Consider the following 22,512-nt stretch of genomic DNA (forward strand, 5'->3'; position numbering starts at 1 on the left):
TGAAACTTTCTGCAAATATATTCTAATTGCAATTAAGTAGTGACTTTAAATAGTCAAAGCTCATCGCTACATTATCCAATTAAAATAGCTACATAATAATAATAATATGAATAACCTTTAGTAATTTGGTATCACAGCACAATATAAACAAACCATATGAGGTGGCATACATGTGGCAAACTCACACCTAAGTCAAACAGCACTACAGAGAACAAACAAATAAAGTGCATCATACAGGGGTCTGATTGCCCAAAATGTTTTGCTCCAGTATAAGAAGACTATAAGAAGAAATCCCTAACTGGATGACATTTAATTTGCACTACATGTCATAATCACCATTTACTAAATATTAAACTGTTTTTACCTGTCTATTCTTTTTTCTTTAGCGCTTTGTTTCTCTTGATCATACTATTCTTTTTTCTAACCTCTTCTAAACACTTCCTGTCTACATTTAGCTTTGGACACACATCTAAGCTCTGGATCAACTTACTGATAGTGGCAATAGTGGGCCATGCCTGTGCAATGTGAATTGGCTTGTCCACCTGTAGTCCCCATCAGGGGTGCATGTAATACAGTAGCAAGGCAGGAGCACAGATTTCACCCTATTGCAATAAGTGCATGAAAAAGAAACCAGGGCAGGACCATCAAATATTATTTTATAGAAGGTTTAAAAGATTGAAAACAACTTTTGAAATTCCATTAAGGTGTTAGAGCTTATATGACATTTTGAGAAAATAAGAGATATGTCATAAGGCCAGCTCATCTAGGTCTTACCAAACCAAAGTACACACTAACTGATCCAAGGGAGCCACATTAGTCATAATCCACATCAGTACTTGTTTGATAATCTGAAGTTAATTATTCGCAGTTCTCCACATTCGAGTAATTGCCTTTTCAGCAGCCAATAAAATAAAGTTTAATTTTTGGGTATATTAGGATATGTTTGTGTCTTGGAAGCCCAGTATCACCTCCACCAGGAGCTTAACTAGATTAATTTAGGAAATCGTAGATTTGAATTTGGAAGCTCTACACCATGGGACATGTCTACTGTACATGGTACAGGGTGCCTTCTTGCCTCCATCCATGAAAGCAATTGGGAGAGGCCTGAGGAAATAAGGCTGATATGTGTGAAGACATTGTACACAGTCTCATCAACACTTTGGTATATTAGGATATGCTTGTGTCTTGAAAGCCCAGTATCACCTCCACCAGGAGCTTAAGTAGATTAATTTAGGAAATTGTAGATTTGAATTTGGAACCTCTACACTATGGGACAGGTCTACAGTACATGTTACAGGGTGCTTTCTTGCCTACATCCATGAAAGCAATTGGGAGAGACCTGAGGAAATAAAGCTGTACACAGTCTCATCAAGACTTTATCATTTGCCTGTATAATTGAGATATTTATAGAGGTTACAGATACAGTGATAGACATTTTCTGCCAATAATGCAGATCTAGAGTGTGTTTAAACTCATGTTCCCTGACTTAGTTGATTGATGAGGCTGAATATAATGAGAGTAAACAACCTATGGAGCATTGTGAATTTTTACAAATACAGTATGTTTAAATTTCGCCATCATATTGTCGTTTCCTGACTGTCTTCCTAATAACCAGAGAAATTGTGTTAATTACTTATATACCAAGAACATTGTGGTTAGATCTTAGGATGTCCCACATAATGACACCTTGTTTACTAATAAATATTCCACCATTGAATAAATATACCACCATTGAAAACTGGTTATCTGAAGACCTAGGGGATATGCAGGATTCTAAAGAAAGGTTACCGGAGTGATATGGGGTGATCTAAAAGAGTAGTAAGAATGTAAACTAGCCTGAGTTCCAGGGAATGCAGAAGACACAATTATTTTTTTTCTAATCTTAGGTGGCAAACTCACTAAAACATTTTTGCAATAAAAAATGATGGACATGTTTGAAAATAGAATAAATTAAAATGTCATATTGCTTGGTTACATTCTCTTAAAGTGGCCCTATTATTAAATTTACACATGAATCAGTAGGGTACCTGTCAGCACAGGCAAATCACATTATTTTTATTTAAAGCAAAATTAAAGTTCCAAAAAAAATGCAAGGGGCTTTATTTTTAGTTTTCTGTACAAGAGACATGCAAAGTCTCTTTTGCAAAAAAAAACAACAACTTTCCCCTACATTCCTGACAATTTAGATTTACAATGTACTGTATGTCAAAAGTAGAGTCAGATACAAGGGATGATGTAACTCATGTGCACATGCGCAGAACTTACATCATCAGAGCCCATCCAGTGGCCAAAGAGGAATGCCACAGGACTAGGAAGAAGTTAAGATGTCGAATGAATTGGTAATCAGAAGCAGTTCTTGCCACCACAGGAGGAGTGGAACTGGACAGGTAAGTGTGCCATAATGTGCAAGAATACTGTGTATACTTGCACAATATACCAGTCGCCAAAAAAACACTCATCCACCAGCGCCACAGGCCCTTGCTATCGAACACGAAAAGAGATCTTCCTACAAGGTGGTAGCACCTCATCAGTCAGGGAAACCTTACTGATTATCTAATCTAGAAACAGAAACCAAAGAAACCTTGTGTAGTAATACTTTATTCATACAAATCGAATGTAAAAATATACTTACAAATTCTTGTGTATAAGAAGCCTTCTACTTGTTTACACAAAAGACTGCAACTGTAGCTATGATCCGCATGTTGCACAGGCTGAATATGGGTATTAATAATATCAGCTAACAGTGGCGCTGGTCACATAGCACCCTAGGCTAATGCATTTCCGGGGTTACACCCCCTTCTTTAGAGCCCACATACTTAGGACTTAGTTTCGTTTTAAGAGTACCCCTTTCTTGTCCTGCAATATGGGTGCTGCTAAATATGCTGCTTCTAAGCACCTTGTGGCCTAAAATTTGGCAGCCCAAAAGGATCAATGTAGTAAGTACTGGTGAGTCTCTTGTTTTCAATCAGACAGACCCTGTCTGGTAAACTTGCAGTGAGATAGGAGGATCAGATATAACCAGTAAGCAATGCCTGCATATGTTATGAACATATATGTCCACCTCCAGTTACATGTAAAATTATAAACTATACATGGAAACAATAAAATGTTAATATGAACTGGAAATATTTTTACATTTAAGTAAACCTGTTAAATAAGTTGGGCACTTCAAACCAAGCATATAATGAGGTTACACTTGTGAAAACTGCACACCAAAATGCTCAGTAGATCTAGAGGTGTAGGCAGCTGATTATACAAATATTGAGTTTCCTTTTGGCCAGCTTCACACCTGTGTGGTGTTACCCAAGAACACTAACATACATTACATTGCACATTGTGTTAAGGAAGCCCATCCATTTGACTGGTTTGAACTGCCCAGTTTATTGACAGTTTCACTCACCCCAGCACACAGGAAACCACACCTGATCATTTTTTGTCCCATGTCAATTCAAAGTAATGCATTACTATGCGTTGCAGCACAATGCAATACAAGTGCACTGCTGTAGTGCCTTGGGATGTCATTCAGTCTAATACATGCATGGTGCAGTAACATGCATTGCACTCCGAATGCATGACTGAAACACAAAGGTGTTAAGCTGGCTTTAAAATGCTAGACCCAACCCAGCTTTCAGAGCCTACCTATAGATCTTTTAGTGGGGTGTGGAGCCTGACAAATAGAGAGACACGAGAAGTAGAATTGGTGCGTCCAAGTTTGACAATTACAGGAAAAGTCAAGACGGAGATAAAACTTTAACTGTCTATATCTCTGGATCTACTGAACATTTTCAATCAATTATTTTATTGTATGCTCAGTTTGAGCTCACCGGGTTTATGACAGGGTTAATTTATGCCAATCACTTTCACATGTATGTCTAAAAAAAAATAAGGAAGTAGCTATTCTTTAAAGTCCACGTAATCCATAATAATTAACTTTTCTTGTTTTTCCGCCTTTGGTCTGTTAAATATACCATTTTGTTATATCTGTTTAATTAGTGAAATAAAATACCTGCTGACTGTGCCAGAAATTCAGGCTGGGATGCACTGAAATCTTAAGTGGTGTTATCAGCCCTGCCCAGCAGACTACAGAACACCTATCCCCTATGGCAGGGCTCAAAATTTCAAGTCCTGAGCTACTAGCCAGGCCTTAAGAGTTACTCGCCACCAGTTGCCCCATCTAACCCCTACCCTGCCTCGGCCTTAACTCCGCCCCTAAACCCACCCTCTTAAATTATCTTATGAAATTACACTTTTAAATGTTGAAGGTAGAATAAAGTTACAAAAATAAATATTAACAACATGGTATGAAGATGAAGACAGAGGGACGGTGTTCTTTACTCCTAACACACGTCATGTCCTAGGGTTAAAATGCTGCTTCTCCATAGATATAATACAATACGTAAGTGTTGTCACCCCAGGATAGGAATTGCTTTACAGACAGAATCACCAGGTGAAAGTAAAGAAAAAGACAACTAATGCAGCAAATAAATCTAAGGATTAGTAAACTGCAATATATTAACATTTTGTTCTTGTATGTAGATACAATTTTTGGTCTATTTATAAATGTTTTCACACGAGTCACATCATTTTCACCAAAGATTCACACATTTTACAACTGAATCCAATTAGAGAAATGTGTGAATTAGGGTTGAAAGTTGTGTGAATCATGTATAAACCTCTTTAAATGTATACCACTGCATTTATAATGTGAAGTGTGGAGTGACCTATTGCAATCAACCAGATTTGCATTTACTGGTCAAATTAGTGAATGCTAAAATGGTTACTGCACTTTTCTTTATCTTTTGGTATTTTAAATAGGATAGCATGTGTGCTGACTGACTACAATAAATGCAGCACCCTATGATATCATTGGTTCATGATTAATAGGCTGTACGTTTATGAACATTGGCAGGGTTATTCACAAAAGGGTGAAGAGTTTGGAGAAGGCAGGAAAAGTGAATTTGTACAAATTCTCCAATTCAGCTCACTTTCCAGTTCAGCTATGTTGTCCTATATTGTTCACTTCTCCTGCCTTCTCCAAACTCTTCACCCTTTTGTGAATAACCCTGTGGTTTATGTAGGTTAGCATTACTGCCCTCCAGCATAAGGATAATGATTATGACCACTGCAGTATCTGCATGGGGTTTGTATCTCCTTATACAACATTTTTCTTTTCTTTTTTTACAGTCCAATGAGCCTGAATGAGTTAGTGCCATATTGTGGAACAACTTGAGTATCAGAACGGAGATTCCAGTAGTAAAAAAGCCTTCCAACACTTTAGAACAGCAGTGATCATCGTAATCAACATGAGGTGCCTAAAGTGAGGCCTCTGACATTACCAAAGGGCTGCACATAATATTCAGTGTATATAAAAATGTCATACACTGCAGACAAACTACAGGAGATGGCTACTTGCTGCAGGAGACTGAGATCACTGCCATTACAATTCCCTTAAAATTAACTGATCCGACATTTGCATTTTTATAGCCACCTTGAAAATGATATAGTACCACACTGGATATTCCTTTTAGCAAAAAAAGGTTAGAGATAAAAATAAAAAAAACATAAGAAGATAAACTGGAATGGACAGCACAGTAAAAGTAACAAAGTGTGGGGGGGGAAAAAACAAAACATTTTTTTAGGAAAGGCCAGATTAATTAATAATTTTCTTTATTGGCCCCGAGTAAGCACTTAGGCTGGAAAAACACTGACTGCTAGCTTCCAGGGGCTAAATGTTGCATGATGAGTACCAAAATACTATATGTGGTCCTTGGCCTTACTTTGAGAACCAGGGCTATAAAGTGTTGTTAAACCCTAGGTTCCTATTTTATTGTAAAATATATAACTTGTGTTTGTTGAGCATTTCCAGCAAACAAGTGAAACTAATGAGTATATTGCTGCTATAGGAAAACACTGCAACTAGGCTAAATTCAGAAACTCAACTCCATTTTGTGTAAACAATCCAATGCAACCAGATTTCATGTAGCTCGTACATGAGGACTAGGTAGGTTTGCTTTCATTTGCTTGTTTGATTATTCATCAGATTCAACCTCCCAGTGCAGGTTAGAATCTATTTGTTGAGTGTGACTTTTTAGCACTGACATTTTGATACATCAGGCCTTCTATAGGCAAGAGACAGCAAGCAGGATACAGTGGACATGTTTGGAGATCCCATTTCTGTGTTAAAAGCAGATAAGGAAAAGGAGTTCCTGAACGACCAGTTAACTGACCATATGGATTGCACTAAAGCTATACCTAGACAAAAAACACAGGGTAGGCTGTGTTCCCTTTATGCATCCTAAGCCTTTGTTTTTGCAATTTTCACTGCAATATAGCAATAATACGTTTACCAAGTAGAACCACTCTAATTAGTTTCTGATTAAAGTGCTCTGACACTTTAATCTGACACTTTAACATTACTATGCGATGTTCTTGCCTCAGTCTTCTTTGTAAAGTGTTATGTAATCTAACAACCTACAAAAAGGTAATGTATCCTTCTGTAACATTTACAGTATTCACAACTAATAGAATTGCATCTTATGCAACATTTACAGAACAACACCAATAGCTATGAAGCCATTAATACAAAGACTTGTCAGGCCTAAAGAATATTAATAGACAAAGCCAAATCATATACTGTAGTGATCACAAGATCCATAACAAAGTATTACCACAGTAATGGTAGTAATAAACAAAAACACCATTTAGCATATTTATTAATAGAGAGTTGGATTACATTTTCAAGCCATGTACAAACAGGTCTATTACAGATATGATCTGCAATCTTACTACCTCAACATAACAGCGGAGTAGCAAAAGGTTTCGAATCTCCAAAGCAAAATGCGTACAAAGGCCCCAACAACAGTTATTCTAATGAACACAATGCATAATATAAAAAGTCTGTAAGTGTGAAAGATGAAAAAAATATATATTTGTTCATCCATTGGTACCATGATGGAGGGGAAGGGGGGAGGGCAGGCATTCTTATGGTCTTAAGATACCTCAGAGCTGGGTCCTATATAGAGGTTGATACTGCTGATAAGGTGGTTTTTTTTTGTCATTTTACTTTTGTGACAATGATCCATGGGTTTTCCCATTATGATAAGTAGCTTGTCTTGAGTTTGGCTTGGTATTGTGTAATACCTTTACATGCATGGAATTCCCCCACTCTATCCAATTTTTAATACTAGATTTTATCAAATGTACCAAAAGGAGCTATCAGTCTGTGCCTCAATTAGTATTACAATCTCTTGGCAGGCCTAGGTAAGAAAAAAAGTATGTGGTACCTCCTAATTATGAACAGCTAAATTCCTCTGATGCAGGCATGTCAAGCTGATGACTTCGGATTTCGTGCAACCTTCTGTCTTTTTTTTGTGGACTTCGGCCAGTTTAAACATTTAAGCAGAATGAGACCCTAGGCTTTGTTCCAGTGGATAAAGGTTACAGATTATTATGTAATTTTGCAGCTGGATACTTCATAAAATGATTTATGGACTTTTTCTTATGGATAAAATGTGGTAAGCTGGAGTAGTTACTGTAATAGAAGCTACCAAGGTACTGTCAAGTTATTTTAACATTATACAGGTGTGGCCTTTTTCAGATTTATTCCATACATTTCGGCCAACACTCCTACTCTATTCCAAAATCTAAACCAGGGACCCATGACACCTTCTTATCATAATTAATATATACTATGCACAAGCACCTCACATCAATTGTATGTATTAACATTTCTTATAATTCTGTGAAACATGTACCGTAGTGATACTTCTGGGAAGTTCAAAAGATATATCAGCTTCCTAAACATCATGTTATAAATCTTTCCACCTCTCTCATCTTCACTAATGTCTCTTTAAAGTGATGGGTTATGAGTGATGAGTAACTATGACTGATGCTGGGAGGACAAAGGATAGAGGCAGGATTTTAATTTTCCCTAAACTTCTATTTATGATCTGGGTTTTGGGCTCTCAAAATGTATAGAAGATAAACTCCAGGTGTCTGCATTGAACTCAGGGGATCAGTTTACTACTTTCAACTACAGTACAGATACACTTTAAGTTTATATTATTGCCCAGAAACATCTACAGTGTTATTCACAAAAGGGTGAAGAGTTTGGAGAAGGCAGAAGAAGTGAACAATCTAGACCAAAATAGCTAATTTGCAAATATTCTCCAATTCTGCTCAATTTGCATTTCAGCTATGTTGTCCTAGATTGTTCACATCTCCTGCCTTCTCCAAACTCTTCACCCTTTTGTGAATAATCCTGCTAGTCTTACTGTGGCATTTTTAAAACATGGAAATTAAAGATAAAACAGTTGGATAATTTTTGGACTATTATAAATACATATGAATATGCTGAAATTTGCTATAAATTGAAAGGAATGTTGGGCATATATTCTAACATGCATTTTTTTTACATATAACTAGAAAATAGCAGCTGCTCATTTAGCTTATACCTACAAAGGAAAGGCACACATGGGCCAGCCAATTCACAACCAATTAACTATTTTAAAAAACCCTAGCACGCAATCCTCTAGACAGTGAAGAGAACTTAACTCAAATCTTTTTCTAATATTGAATTACAAACAGAGGATCCCGTTATCTCACACCGAATTCAAAATGTGTCTGCTTTTAATTTAGCTAGATTTTGTTAGAAGCAGATTTTAGCTCAGTTCTCTAATTGCTGGCTATCAGGATTGTGTATTAGGTACTCTTTGCAAAATTATCATTACAATTTTATTGCCATTATTCAATATTTAAACATTTTTGTGTACAAAGTAAATGTTTTTATTCTCTATTAATAATCAAAATAACTAGTTTTTAACATATTTATTGATAAAGATTTTTTTATTTCCGAACATAAACTATTTGGAATTGTGGCGACAATTGTGCTCCGAGCAGGTGACAGTAAAAGGTAATTAGTGAAAAATGGTCAGGTGTTTTTCAATCCCCAGTGGCAGTTAAGGGGTTAGGAGATATCGTAGAGCTCAGGGTTTTACCGGATGATTAAATGCTGGTTGTTGGCCAAGGGATTCCAGCGTCATTCCTAATTAATAGGAAATAATTAGCACAGGAGGTGTCCTGTCCATCCACATCACGCATCACAGGACTTGAAACTTGACTATGAGAATTTTCCAGAAATACGGGGTCAGCAATGGACAATGTGCCCAAGAGAGGTGTTATAATCACTTTAAAAAATGAAGTAGCAAAGCTTGATTTTTAGAAATCTACAAAGGAAGTACTGTGATATAAAAAGCATGGTTTAGCTACCATTAACTTCTTCAACTTATCAATATTATTATTATTATTATGATTATTATTATTATTATTTTTACACAGCACAAGCCTAAACATATATAATAATTATATTGAGTAATCAAACTACCCTATTATTTTATTTTCTTATAGAAAACAGTTGATCACAGCAGAGGAGGAACACAAAATTAAAGCTGCCCATATACTGATCACTCAGCTCGCCTACATCCTGGTCATAAAGAATCTAATCTTCAACTAATTTGTTGATGGCCAAATGTGTTCCATCTTCTGGGGGTACTATCCAAATCATGTGGTAAAAAAAAAGAAAATGCTCTAATGACAATCAGCCCTCTTACAATGACATCTTCCAAGCAATTCATTCAGTATCCGAGTTGATAGCTGGCAATAGCACAACTATTGGCTGAGCAGACTAAAGTTAAAACAACCTTTCTCTACAGAGAACTGACCTACGTATAGACACCTAAAATCGCTTGGTGATACGCCTGTCATTCCACCAGCTAAGTAGATATTGAAGTGTAAGAGTGCCAAACACAAAAGGGTTAGAAGTCAAGATGTTAAAATATTATCATTTTATTTGCTAGAAGTCTTTAAGAAAACATGCCAACACATTTTAATGGTTCTAAGATGCCCTCTTCTTCAGGGCTGAGATGTTTGGCAATCTGTGCAGAACTGCTATAACTGGAATGGTTGATACACAGTATATCAGTATGTGCAGCTGACTAGTACTGCTGTCCCATAGATGGTGTTTTATAAGTACCTGTTCCACCAGTATGGTGTGGGAACTAGAGGAAGTAGAAGCACCTATACACATATATGATTAATCAATCAACAAGGGTGATTCTGTAATTTCAAACAACTATGTCACTACATATTTGCATGTAAACAACAGATCTCAGCATTGCACTCAGTGATTTCTGGGAATGTGTATCCACTTATCATCAGAAAAGGAATGTGTGCATAGATGTTAAAGGTGAAGGTGATATAATGTTCAGGGCCATGAGAAGAAATTCTTTGTTAACATATTTCTATTTATGGCTAAATGATAATAGAAAGGTCAACTGTAGCATTCCAATATTTGAGGATTATTTATATTTTTTATATCTACAAGCCTTTTTTGATCCTAAGGCCATGGTGCAGATTAGCAGGTAACTAATATAATATAAAATTATATCATAGATAAACCTTGATTGTGATTCCTGTAGTAGTCAGCTAATTCCTGTTGAGCACTGGTTTGTTAAATGTTTGCTTTTCTAATGAAGCTACCCAGGCACAAAGGCTTATCAGTTTATTAGAGTTGACTGTTACCTAATATTTCTGTTTCATGTATATTGTTTGGGGTGGGATATGATAGATGATCTGCATGCACAAAATCTGCCTCTGTGCAAATATATTGTTGTTTATTATCTGTCCCTCTTACAATAGTAAAGTATGGCAATGCCCAACAATTGGATGTCTTTTTTGGCAAAATATGTGATTACGCAAATCTTTTGAGTATCAGGCCCCCATCCCCATGAGGTAGTGTAGCCAACCCAGGAGTTAGACTAGGTTCCCACCGCAGCGACACCTGACGTGCAGCTTTTTTTAGTGCTCAATTGCACAGGCAGAATCGCGGCGGGAACCGTGCCTAGGGTGCCATTACAAAATAATGGCACCCACAGCGCGATTGGCTGCGGTGGGCGACTCCTTGACCACGGTTTTGTGTACAATTGCCGCATGGTCAGGAGTCGCCCTAGCCTTAAAACCCCTGTTAGGTTTTTATCGCTCTCTGTGCAATCTACCCCTCTCACTGGGGAGACTCTTCTCTCTATTTGCCCTGGTGACTATTGTCACCTTGACAAAATTAGTAAAAAAAAATAATAATATTTTGCCATTTTCATCAGTAGAGGAGGTGAAGATAAATGTTCCGATGGGGACACCTGTCAGGTGAGAATAGGGTTTTTTTACTTTGGCGAAACTTCCTCTCGCATCCTGTTTTGTGAAGTCCTGCCCACAGTGGCAAAGCCAGCCTAAGGGAACATGACAGGGGTTCTAACCACTCCCTACCCTATCCACAACTAATGAACAACGTCTGCACTACAGACACACTTAAATGCAGTCAAATTTGCAAGGTGGTAACACAGCAAAGTATAATTTACCTATAAAATTTAAGAAACCACAGGGCCCAAACAACTACAATTGTCAGCATATTTATAAATATGTGTACGTAAACTCAAAAAAGAAGTAAAGGAGACACAACTATTAGGTGAAAACTCATCCTGCTTATGGCCATCACAGAAATATGTTTCCATCCAATTCCCACATATCATACCAGTTAATGTCTTCATTTATGTTATCAATTACTCATCTATAAAAATGTTCTAATATATGTAGTTAAGAGCATTTGTGTGAGAAACTCTGATTTGTGAATGTTCCAAATTCATGCATTCTTCCTCTATGGGAAAAAAAACAGTAAATAAAATCTTACAGTTAATTACCCTTCCCCCACTCCATCTGAAAGGAAAACCTTTTCAAAGGGGTCTTCAATTTTTAAAATTTCCCAAATGCCTCCCTCATTTTCCTTGCCACTGGCTGGTAAAACTTGGTATTGTGACCTGCCTTTCCAAATGTAGTTATACACTAGTAGCACATTAATGAAAGACAATTGTACTGTGGCTTAGTGGTTAGCACTTCTGTCTTACAGCACTGGGGGTCCCTGGTTTGAATTCCAGATAGGACACTGTCTGCATGGAGTGTGCATGTTTTACCTATGCTTGTGTGGGTTTACTTCCATAGAAATTCTGGAAGGTTAATGGGCTCCTGTCTAAATGGGCCCTTGTGTGTGTATGCAGGTAAGATAGGTACCATAGATTGTAAGTTCCTTTAGGGCAGGAATTGATGTGAATATACAATATGTGAAGTGCTTTATAAATTGACAGCACTGTAAATACTGTAATAAATAAAATTAGTATTTTAATGAGCATAGCATACTTATTAAATCAGCAATATCTATGTTATACCCCTTTTTCACATAATCTAAGATTTGTCTATGCTTAGCTCTGCTGTGCTTTACAAGTCCCAGCTTTCAATGCACCCAATGAAGCTTGCTCATAATCTCTCCCCCTGTTCGTCCCACCCACCTGTAAGCTGATTGGTAGCTGAGAAGATTCAGCAGCTCACCATTCTAAAGCTGGCCATACAGCTTACAACCATCGCACGACTTTCGTTGTGCGATGGTTGTAAAATAATTAAGATCTCGTACGATCTGCCCATCTTGGACAGGCAGATCGTACTTGCGATTATTGCAAGCCCTCCCCGCTGAGGGGAGGGCTTCCGATGATTCCAATGCTGCAGTGTGCACTTGCTCACACCGGCCCGTTCGGCAGTTGTCTTCCGAGCACGCCACTAACCCGCCGAAAATCTTACGATTTTCAGCAGGTTTTCAAGAGTGCTTGGAAGACAAAAGACGTGTGACCGTACAGTAGAAACGGTCGCACGCCTTCCATACACCTGCGATTATCGTACGATCGCGGGATCACCCGTGATTATCGTACGATAATCGGCAGGTGCATGGGCACCTTCATAGTAGTCAGCAGAAAGAAAAAAAGAAATAAGGTATGCAAACAGTAAAATCCCTTCAATTATCTAGAAGTATCTGTTTGTAGATTGTCCTCACTACTCATTTGTAAAGGTGTATTCATTATAATTTTCAAGATAAGGGTAAAGTTCCTCTTTAACTACCTCCGGGCCGGCCGTAGTAAAAAAACGGCCGGCCAGGAGCTCTCTCGATCTGAGCGGGCGTCTCTAGACGTCCGCTCAGACACGCCCCCTTGCGCGCGCCGTGAGGAGTCTTGAAGTGGTTAAAATAATATGGTATAGAACGCATACAATAGATTTATAAATGATTCCTTAAACTTATACTTATCACACTAATTTCCTACCATAAACTACCACACTTTCTTTCACTGTGATTATTTAGATAATCGCTAAAAGTATAATACGTAGTTGTCAACAATGAGCTGGCTAGAACAGAAACATTATACAATCAATAGCTACATAATAAACCCCAATAATCCAATATTAACAAAGGAAAACACTAATTTACTTTTTCATTCTTAATGCTGGAATAATTTCCTTGGATGATCCCTCGATACAAACAAACACACACACACACAAACATAGTCAGAAAGCTGTAAAGTATACTTTATTGCTCCCCTCCCCAGCGGTGCATACTCTTAGTTCTGCTCTGCCCAGCATCCGGAACCAAAAGAGATACTTCTTCTATACCCCTCATTATAGAGATCATGTGACTCATGCCCTTTCAACTTATGTGCAGTGCTAGTGGGTAAATCCTGAAGCAAGTCTAAAAATGAGGATACAAATCTTTTGAGAGAAGTCAATAGACTATACTGCTTAAAGTACTTGAAAAAGAACATGTAAATCCTAAATGATTGAAATGTAGTTTGCTATAACTGACGTTATTAGTCCCTTTCATCCTTTGTTATCCTTTGTTATATATGAACACTGCGGATCTCTGGCAGCCTCCTTCCAACCATTTAAGCACCCCATTCTCTGGCGTCCTAACGGTGACAACAGTGGAACATGCCTGTGCTACTTTTGTCAGCACAGCCACTTGAAATCTCCATCGGCAAAGCCTGGAACAGTCTTTGCAGAGTCTCCACAAAAGGCACACCTTCTACCCCTTATGCTCACCTTACACTCAAAGAGCCTAAGACTGTCAGAAGCAAGCAGTGTCATTGAGGAAGGTGAATGTGATTACAACTGTCTGTTACATGTGGATTTTTACTGGATACATGTGAGTTTTATTCAATAAATGTGTTTTAACTGATACTGGCGTAGTACACAATGAATTGTCCTTTTGTTTTGCGCATGATTGCTTGAGTACATTAAGGACAAAAACAGAGGATCAATCATCCTGCTGTGGGTAGTGTTACTGTGGAGAGAGAACAACTAAAAAAACAAACTGATACCACCAGAGGTTTATCTCGCCCATTAAGGGAAAGGGGATGCACGCTTTTTTAGACCTAGAATGTAGGTCTATTAGCCAGGTGAGAGGCACTCTTAAGTGTCTATTGGGGGAGTTTTTTGGGGATTTCAGCAGATACCATATGGGAAGTAACGGTGCAAACCACGGATTGAAGGAGTGATTTATTACTGAAAAGTTAGCGTATACGCTTCTGGAGATTATTTTATAAGTGGACTGCATTTACAAAGATTTAGATCGGTGTCGTAGGACTTTTATATGACACTTTTTATGTCAGCACTGTTTGTGTTTTGGTATTTTGTAATTGTTTTGATATAGAGGGTGGCACATTTTTGTTTGAAGTTATTGATTTGGTATTACACTAAATAAGTGCGTGTGGCTAAGAAGGTGGATATTGGCCAAGAAGCTTGTTTGACAGTTACACTTAACCATTGCTTCTTCCTCCATCTCATTCGTAAACACTACCTGGTGCTTCCAAGTATGGAGGGAGCATGTGACCTCTTCCCCTGGGACTGTGCTCAAGCAAAGCTGCCAGTTGCTAGACCTGAGTACTGTCACATGGCTGAGGGAGTGAAATCACTGCTCCCCCTGGAAGGAGTGCTTAAGGAGCATAGGCCAGGTGAGCATAAGGGTGTTGGGGTGCCCTTTGCAGAAACCCTGTCACTTCCCCTGCAGTCTCTTGGTTTCATCTCTTTTTCAGCATCCGCTTTGTGATATGGGCAGTCCAGTTGTAGTCATGCAAATGAAGGAATCAGTATGCTGCATCTCTCCCAGATTTTGATTGATAACAAAATACATGCAGCCTATACACAAGGACATCATTACTCGCATATACCTAGAGTGACATAATGTCCAAACACAGTACTGAGTTTTTATGTCTGTATTCTGCCATCAATACCTCTACCAGAAGTTACAAGTAGTAAAGTTATTTTCTATTAGCTGGCACAGTAGAAACAGTTACTTTTTTAACAGCTCACTGTGGGGAAAAAAGCTTTTACAAGCCAAAAAGATAGTTAATTTGTGAAAGAGATATAAAAACTAGGGCTGTTACTGATTAGAATTTTCGTGTTCGATTAATCTAATTTTTTTTTAATCGATTAATTTCGATTAATTATACAGGCCGATTGGTCACATACACTTCATATTTAATGTCACTGTTTGCTTATCAAATGTTGTACATTGCCTTTATTGCAAATCACATTATTTCATAATCTCCAATGACCCAAGAAAAAATCCATAAAGACTTAATCAGTCAAAAGGATTTGTTAAATACCAAAGAGAATCCTCACCCCAACTCTCTGTATTTAACCTCCTGAGCCTCCTGTAACTTGTTAAGAACATTTATATAATATAAGCAATTGATAAAGATTTTTATATATCAGTACACTCAAAAGTGATACTTGAGTTATAGCTGAAGTTTGCTGTAGTAAGTTAGACTCTGGCTTCTTATATACCTTAAATACTCCACCTATTTCCTTGCCATAGTTCCTGACTCTGTTATTGGTCATCTGGTAGTTTTGGGGGTTCCCATCCACTATTGCATGTTCTATCATGTTCTGTTGCATTTTTCATATAATAATCCCCTGCAGGGAGAGTGGGAACTCCTTACGATGGCCAAAGCAGGTGCCCTGGAACTCAAAATTCTCACCAACAAAGTCCCTAAAATAGTAGGGAATTGTCATTTGGCTTACCTGTCCATCTCGAGTGGACTGACCTCTTAATACTCCACCACCTGCAGTTGTTAAAAATCATATACTTTCAAGCAATGTCAGAGCAACACCAAACTTCAAGCCCAACTGAACCTTTTTTTTTTTTAAATCATCTAAATACATTACAGGTATACACTGAGTGGCCAGATTATTATGACCACCTGACGTTTGTAGGCAAATTAGCTATAATTTCACGCTGAAGTTGCTAGAGGGCCAGACCATTATAAATAGGGAAGCTGGTTGTTTACCACGACAGTAGAAGTGATTTTTTTCTGAAGATATGGGTAAACAACGCGATTTAACAGTCTTTGAACGTGGGATGATTGTTGGCGTCCGGAGCCATGGAGCGAGTATCAGCAAAACAGCAGAATTCGTTAAATGTTCAAGAGCAGCTGTTGTTAAAGTGTTTAAAGACTGGATTGTCAGCCGAAAATCTGGGTCTGAATGTTCGAATTGTGGCAGTCAGCGACTAGTCAATGTTAGGGCAGAACGGATAGTGGCAAGACTGGTACAAGACAACAGAAGGGCAACAGTGCATCAAATTACTGCAGATCTTAATCAGGGATCCTCTCAAATGATCTCTGAACGCACTGCTTGCCATACACTGCATCGTATGGGATATGGAAGCAGAAGGCCTGTTCGAACACCTTTGCTGTCTGCAGCTAACAAGATAAAACGTCTCCAATTCGCACAGGAACACAAGGATTAGACAGTCGAGCATTGGAAAAAAGTCATGTGGTCCGATGAATCACGTTTCCGGTTGCATCATGCAGATGGCAGAGTGAGAATTTGGCTGGAACAGCATGAAAGCATGCACCCAACATGCATGAGTAAAACCCTTCAAGCTGGTGGGGGCAGTGTTATGGTTTGGGGCATGTTTTCTTGGCATAATTTGGGCCCTTTCGTGTGGAACAATGTCTGAATAGCACAACATACCAAAGTATCGTTGCTGATCAAGTTCATCCTATCATGTTGATGGCGTGTCCCAATGGAGATGGCTTCTTCCAACAGGACAATGCGCCATGCCATGATGCTCGTATTGTGCAGGAGTGGTTTCAAGAACATGAGGGAGACTTTACCTTGCTTAGGTGGCCCCCACAATCACCAGATCTCAATCCAATTGAGCATTTGTGGGACGAAGTTGAAAGAGCCATCAGGCAGCTGGTTCCACAACCATCAAATCTCACAGAACTGGACAGTGCTATTCATCAGGCATGGTGTCAGATTCCTCGCATCACCTTTCAACATCTCGTGGAGTCAATGCCAAGAAGAATCGCCACAGTATTGAAGGCAAAAGGTGGCCCAACATAGTACTGATGGGGTGGTCATAATAATCTGGCCACTCAGTGTATAAAAACAAAAGGTGTGCATATTCTTACAGATTGTCGACTCAGCAGCTGCAGAGTGGGATCCTTGCTCTGTGTGGGGCCATACCTATAGCTCTGCAATAAACAAAACTCGTTCTCCCTGTTCATTGGAGAGCTCTGACTCAGGCATGCCAAGTAGAAGGGTCCCAATTTGCAGAATGCTGGCAGGGGGCATGGTTTTCTACTCAGGCTGTAGCTGGTTTTTAAAGGAAAACTAATTATTAGACTTTGCACATCATCTGTTTTGATACTCCTGGGATGCATTTCGAGATAATTTAAACTGAAAGTTCAGTTGGGCCTTAAAAGCTATACTATGTTCCGTAAATACTTAAAATGCACAAAATGCACATAGCTAATTAAAACCAGGTCCCTATCAATGGATTGAATTTAGTATATATTGGGAAAATATTTTCTTAAGTTAAAACAGGCTTGCCTATCTCTACTGTATCCTGGTTCTAGCCAGAAGAAAACAAAGTTTATGTTAGTAAAGCTAATGACCCATTAATTCACAATATCTTGGTCAATTTCTCCATCTTTCCATCACCTCCTTTATAGTAAAGACATATGGTCCCTCTAAACTTAGCCAAGACAATTGATTTGAACTGACAGCAAGTTGCCACCATCAAAAATGACGTACATTCTAAATTTTTTATGTCAACACTATAGAATTGTGTTCATTATTGATCTGCATACTAAAGTACACTAACGTTTTCTATGGTACCACATCAGCTCTTTGAGACCCTCTATGTTTGGCAATTACATCCCTGCACAGCCCTGTCAGGCAGACCAGGAGACCTGATTGTTCTCTGCAGAAGTTAAGTAACATTAAGTTACACACATACACATGCAGAATCACAAACATACACTAATTAGGTTAAATTTGATGGACCTGTGTCTTTATTCGACCTCAAATACTATATAACTATGTAACATCCATTTTGTTGGTATAGCTATACCATAAAACATTGGTAGTTGTAAAATATTAACAAATATTAAAAGTGGCGAGTACCAAAATATGATAAAACAGCCCATAGACCACAGTTGAACATAATGGAAATGTAGATTTACAGGGTGTGTGTTATCAAGAAGAAAAAGTGTTGCCAGTGTCCAGGTTAATGTTACATTACAATACTGTATTCTGTATAGATGCATACAGTATAATATGATGATATCATCCTGCAGACACAGAACAGTCAGGAGCTCTTGGTTCTGTGCACCTTTTTGGGTGGACACATACACATACATAGGTGTGAATGAGGCCTCATAGTTTCCCTTAAAACCACACTAAACTGCAGGGCATAAATGAGAACCAGCCACATAGGAATAGGTGGGTATTCTACTCGAAATACATTTTCATGAAGTTCCATTCATGTGTTTTACTAAAGAAAAAAAGAGAAGTGCCAATACATCCTAAACGATATCTAAATTGCTTTCTTCTACTCTATGACAAGATCACCTGCACATACAGTATAATACATTGAGACATGGGTTAGCAGATACTTACAGGGTTATTCACAAAAGGGTGAAGAGTTTGGAGAAGGCAGGAGAAGTTAACAATCTAGGACAACATAGCTGATTTGGAAAGATTCTCCAATTCAGCTCGCTTTCCAGTTCAGCGATGTTGTCCTAAACTGTTCACTTCTCCTGCCTTCTCCAAACTCTTCACCCTTTTGTGAATAACCCTGTTAGAATGGTTATAGAACAGGATAACCCATAGGAGACAAAAAGTCAAGTACACAACAGTATCCAGAGAGCAACCAAGTAAATTAAAATTGAGGCAAATATAAAAGACACAATTAATACAACTCTATATGCATTAATACATTGTTAAATGTATGTCTTTACATGGTAGCAGTCTAAATACCTGAATTTGACTTTCTATCAGATTCTTTTAGTCCCTTTCATCAGGACTAAGACTAGGAGAGGAGGAGCAGCACAAGGAGCCAATTAGAGTGACAGAGATGAGTCCCTCATTCTGCTGATTCTTTGTTCACTGTCCAGTCATATGGCAAGGGAAGGACAAGACCTGTAACTGTTACTTAACGTCTGCAGAGAACAATCAGGCCTCCTTGTCTGCCTGACAGGGCTGTGCAAATCTCAGGGCTCGATGGACAGAAATACAAATCCTTTGGCAGGTAAAATAGCCTGCAAAAGGTATTTCATCTCTGTATTTAGCCATTTGCCTGAAGTTCAGATTTAAATCAATCTGACATTAAAGGAAAGCTTGCATTAAGAAACAAGAAGGTTGCAATTGCTGACCACACTATCTAAATTTTCCAGTTGCCTGGCTGTCATATTGATCCTTTTGCTTTAATACTTTGAAACAGAGGGTAAGCATGCATTGTGGGGGGAAAAGGCTAGAAATCAGGATCTGAACAACAAAACAGCATAAAAAAGCATTCAATACTTTGAGTAACATTTGTGCAGATAAAGACCTTTTCTGACATTCCTAATCTTCGTGTTCTGGATCAGTCACTCAAAGTTTTAAAAACCAGAAGATCTGGATAAATGCCAGGTAACTGGCATTTTCAGATGGATGTCAGCAATGGCAGACCCATATTTCTTTTATAACAGGTTTGTTTGAAATTAAGCAGTTCAAATAAATGCCAGTACAGTCTAAAGATATTTTGATTCCAAAAAGCCGTCATTTCTAACCTCTTGCTGCCAACAGGAGCCGACTCTTTAAGTGGGCAGTGATGCTGAGGGCCAGTAGGAGGGTCTCCTGTTCATTTGGTCACTATGATTGGCTGCACAGTGATGATGTAATCAGGAGTCCTACAGGCACCTGATCATGAGCTGCTGGTGACAGCTTGGTCAGAGTTCTGGGGCGCTATATGAACATACCCTAGAACAGCACAGCTCACCTATATGTGGCAGCTTGGCATTAGGGACCCACCCGCCGTGCTGCTGAATATGCGCGTTAGGTTGCCATAAAAGGGTTAAACATCACAAATGTTTTATAAACAGAAAACTTGAGTATTCAGAGGTTGCTATGATATTAAGCACTCTCACCTGAAGCATAGTTGATAATATCTACTCCCAGGGCCGGGCTCTTCCTCTTCCTGGGTCTCCCCTTTTGCACTGCACCCGTTCCATTGGTGAAATATGGAAGCGCAGATAGCCCACCTCCTTTGGCAGAGAGCTCAGTGTAATTAAGCTGTGGGTGGAAATCTCCCTGAACCAATAGCTCAAAGTGAGCACGGCAGTAGACTAGGTTTTCCTTCATGCCAAAATGATCTCCTGTACTCAGGGTCTTGTTACAAGTGGTGCACGTGAAGCAGCTTAGGTGATAGACCGACTCTCTCGCTCTCATAACCATTTCTGAAGCTGAGATACCAAGGTGGCAACGAGCACACCTCTGGACCGAAAACCTTCTGGAGAAAAACAGAGCATTGGTTGACAATAGATCAATATAAACATATTTTTATTATACAAAAATGTGTTTGCCCCTAGTATACTAACTTGTTCCTTTCCCAATAAATAGACATAAAGCATTTGCATATTATATCTCAAAATAAAATACAGTACATTAAGCCCACCTCCATCAATATTATTTCTGTACACATAAACATACCATTCATATTAGCTGTTCTCTGAATCAATAGTACTTATCAGTATGCATAACATACAGCAGCATACTAAGATACAACTGAGCCATATGGCAGTTTGAATTGTTTCCGATAACATTGAAGGGGCTCAATTCACAAAGCTAACACACCATAATAACAATCTTTATATTCAAAAAATAGCAGTTCTTCTCACTGGACTCAATGAAAATTGAAAATTAAAGTCCCGTGGCTTTAAAAAAAGATCCTTATTCTTGTGCTAAAGCTTTGTACATTGAGCATAAAAGCTCAATTCACAAAGCTTTAGCACTAGAATAAGGATCTTTATTTTCAGCCATGTGGCTGTAATTCTTAAATCTCATTGGATGCAGCTAAAAATGATTGTCACTTTTTTTTTTAACAAAAGAATACAGATCCTCGCGTGTTAGCTTTCTGAATTAAGCCCATCTCTTAAATGTCTTTTAGTGCCTGAGACTGTAATGGAAAATATAACAGTATACAAAAATGTCATTAATTACAGCTAAATAAGAAAAAAATATATGCAATGTAGATGTTGCCTGTGGAATTATTGGCAACCTGCCACATTCAAAGCTGTTGCTCAACTAAAATATCCTGAAAAGTATTGATTAAAATACTAAAAATATGTTTCATGCTACATGTCAGTGCAAAACACTGCGTACTTCATGACATTTATACGAAGAGATTGTTTTTACTGCTACAATATTGTACTATATTACAGGAAATTAAAATCTCTCAGGACCAAGTATACTATAAACTAGAGGATAGCAAGGGTTCTCTAAATAAAAAAACATTGTTAAGTCTGAAAAAAATTATCAGCATTATAAAAAAAAAAAAAATGTATTCTACAAAAAGTTATGGAATGGTTCACACTATGTGCGGGGACTGGCATTTTTCTTTACCTAATCATCGTCAAGGAATGCAAGGGCTCACAGGAAACAATTGTTTTCTATGTTCCCCCTCATTACCACAATGGAGTGGAGAGGTGTGGAAAAATACAGAATGCCACTATGTGATATTAAATAAAATTAAAGGAACTGGTAAACTGCGAGATATTGTGTTTTACAAAATTAAGCATAATCTTGGGAAGAAGTCCATCCAAGCATGTTCTTCTGCGCAGATAATGTGCAGCTCTGGGGTTTGCTCATGTGCCTCTGGCCAACTATCACAGTTTGTTATTGTTTATACGTTACCATGGCTTCAGCAACAAGAGTGTTAGGTGGCATAAAGATGCCCACGTTGCTAAAGCCAACGCAATGGTTAAACATAAGCAAGCCACACCCGATCTTGCTGGGAGCAACACCGCTGAGCTGCACACTGAACCAAGAAGAAAAAGCCAGCCACATATGACACATTGTTTTAGAAATGGCAGTGCAGGTTTCCACATTCGGGGTAGATGGAGCAATGAGATTATGGAAGATTGACACTAAAGGGACAAGTAGCAATAATAATATTGATTTGTTTTTATATATTAATTTAAGTGATGTTGGCGGTTTAGTAAAAGGGGAGGTGTCTGCTTTAAACGCTTCAGAGTCATTTTTATAACAATTTTTTTCTTTAGAATTTTATGATTGGTCGGTAGAGGTTGATTCAGTGGC

The 22,512-nt window shown here is 38.3% G+C and overlaps 1 protein-coding gene across 6 annotated transcripts in view; it reads right to left on the minus strand.

The window, feature by feature from the left end:
- LHX9 (LIM homeobox 9) overlaps window positions 1-22,512 on the minus strand; it is a 59,416-nt gene that overhangs the window by 20,504 nt on the left and 16,400 nt on the right. For 3 of the 6 annotated variants that reach the window (XM_018564558.1, XM_018564555.1, XM_018564554.1), the window contains one exon: window positions 20,343-20,704. In XM_018564558.1, coding sequence (XP_018420060.1) covers window positions 20,343-20,704 — 362 coding nt within the window. Of the gene's footprint in view, window positions 1-20,336; window positions 20,705-22,512 lie in introns of all 6 variants that reach the window. The other 3 variants (XM_018564560.1, XM_018564556.1, XM_018564557.1) reach the window with 2 other exon arrangements.

Source organism: Nanorana parkeri, unplaced genomic scaffold (assembly GCF_000935625.1).
Source record: "Nanorana parkeri isolate BGI_ZX_2015 unplaced genomic scaffold, ASM93562v1 scaffold759, whole genome shotgun sequence".
Classification (NCBI taxonomy): domain Eukaryota; kingdom Metazoa; phylum Chordata; class Amphibia; order Anura; family Dicroglossidae; genus Nanorana; species Nanorana parkeri.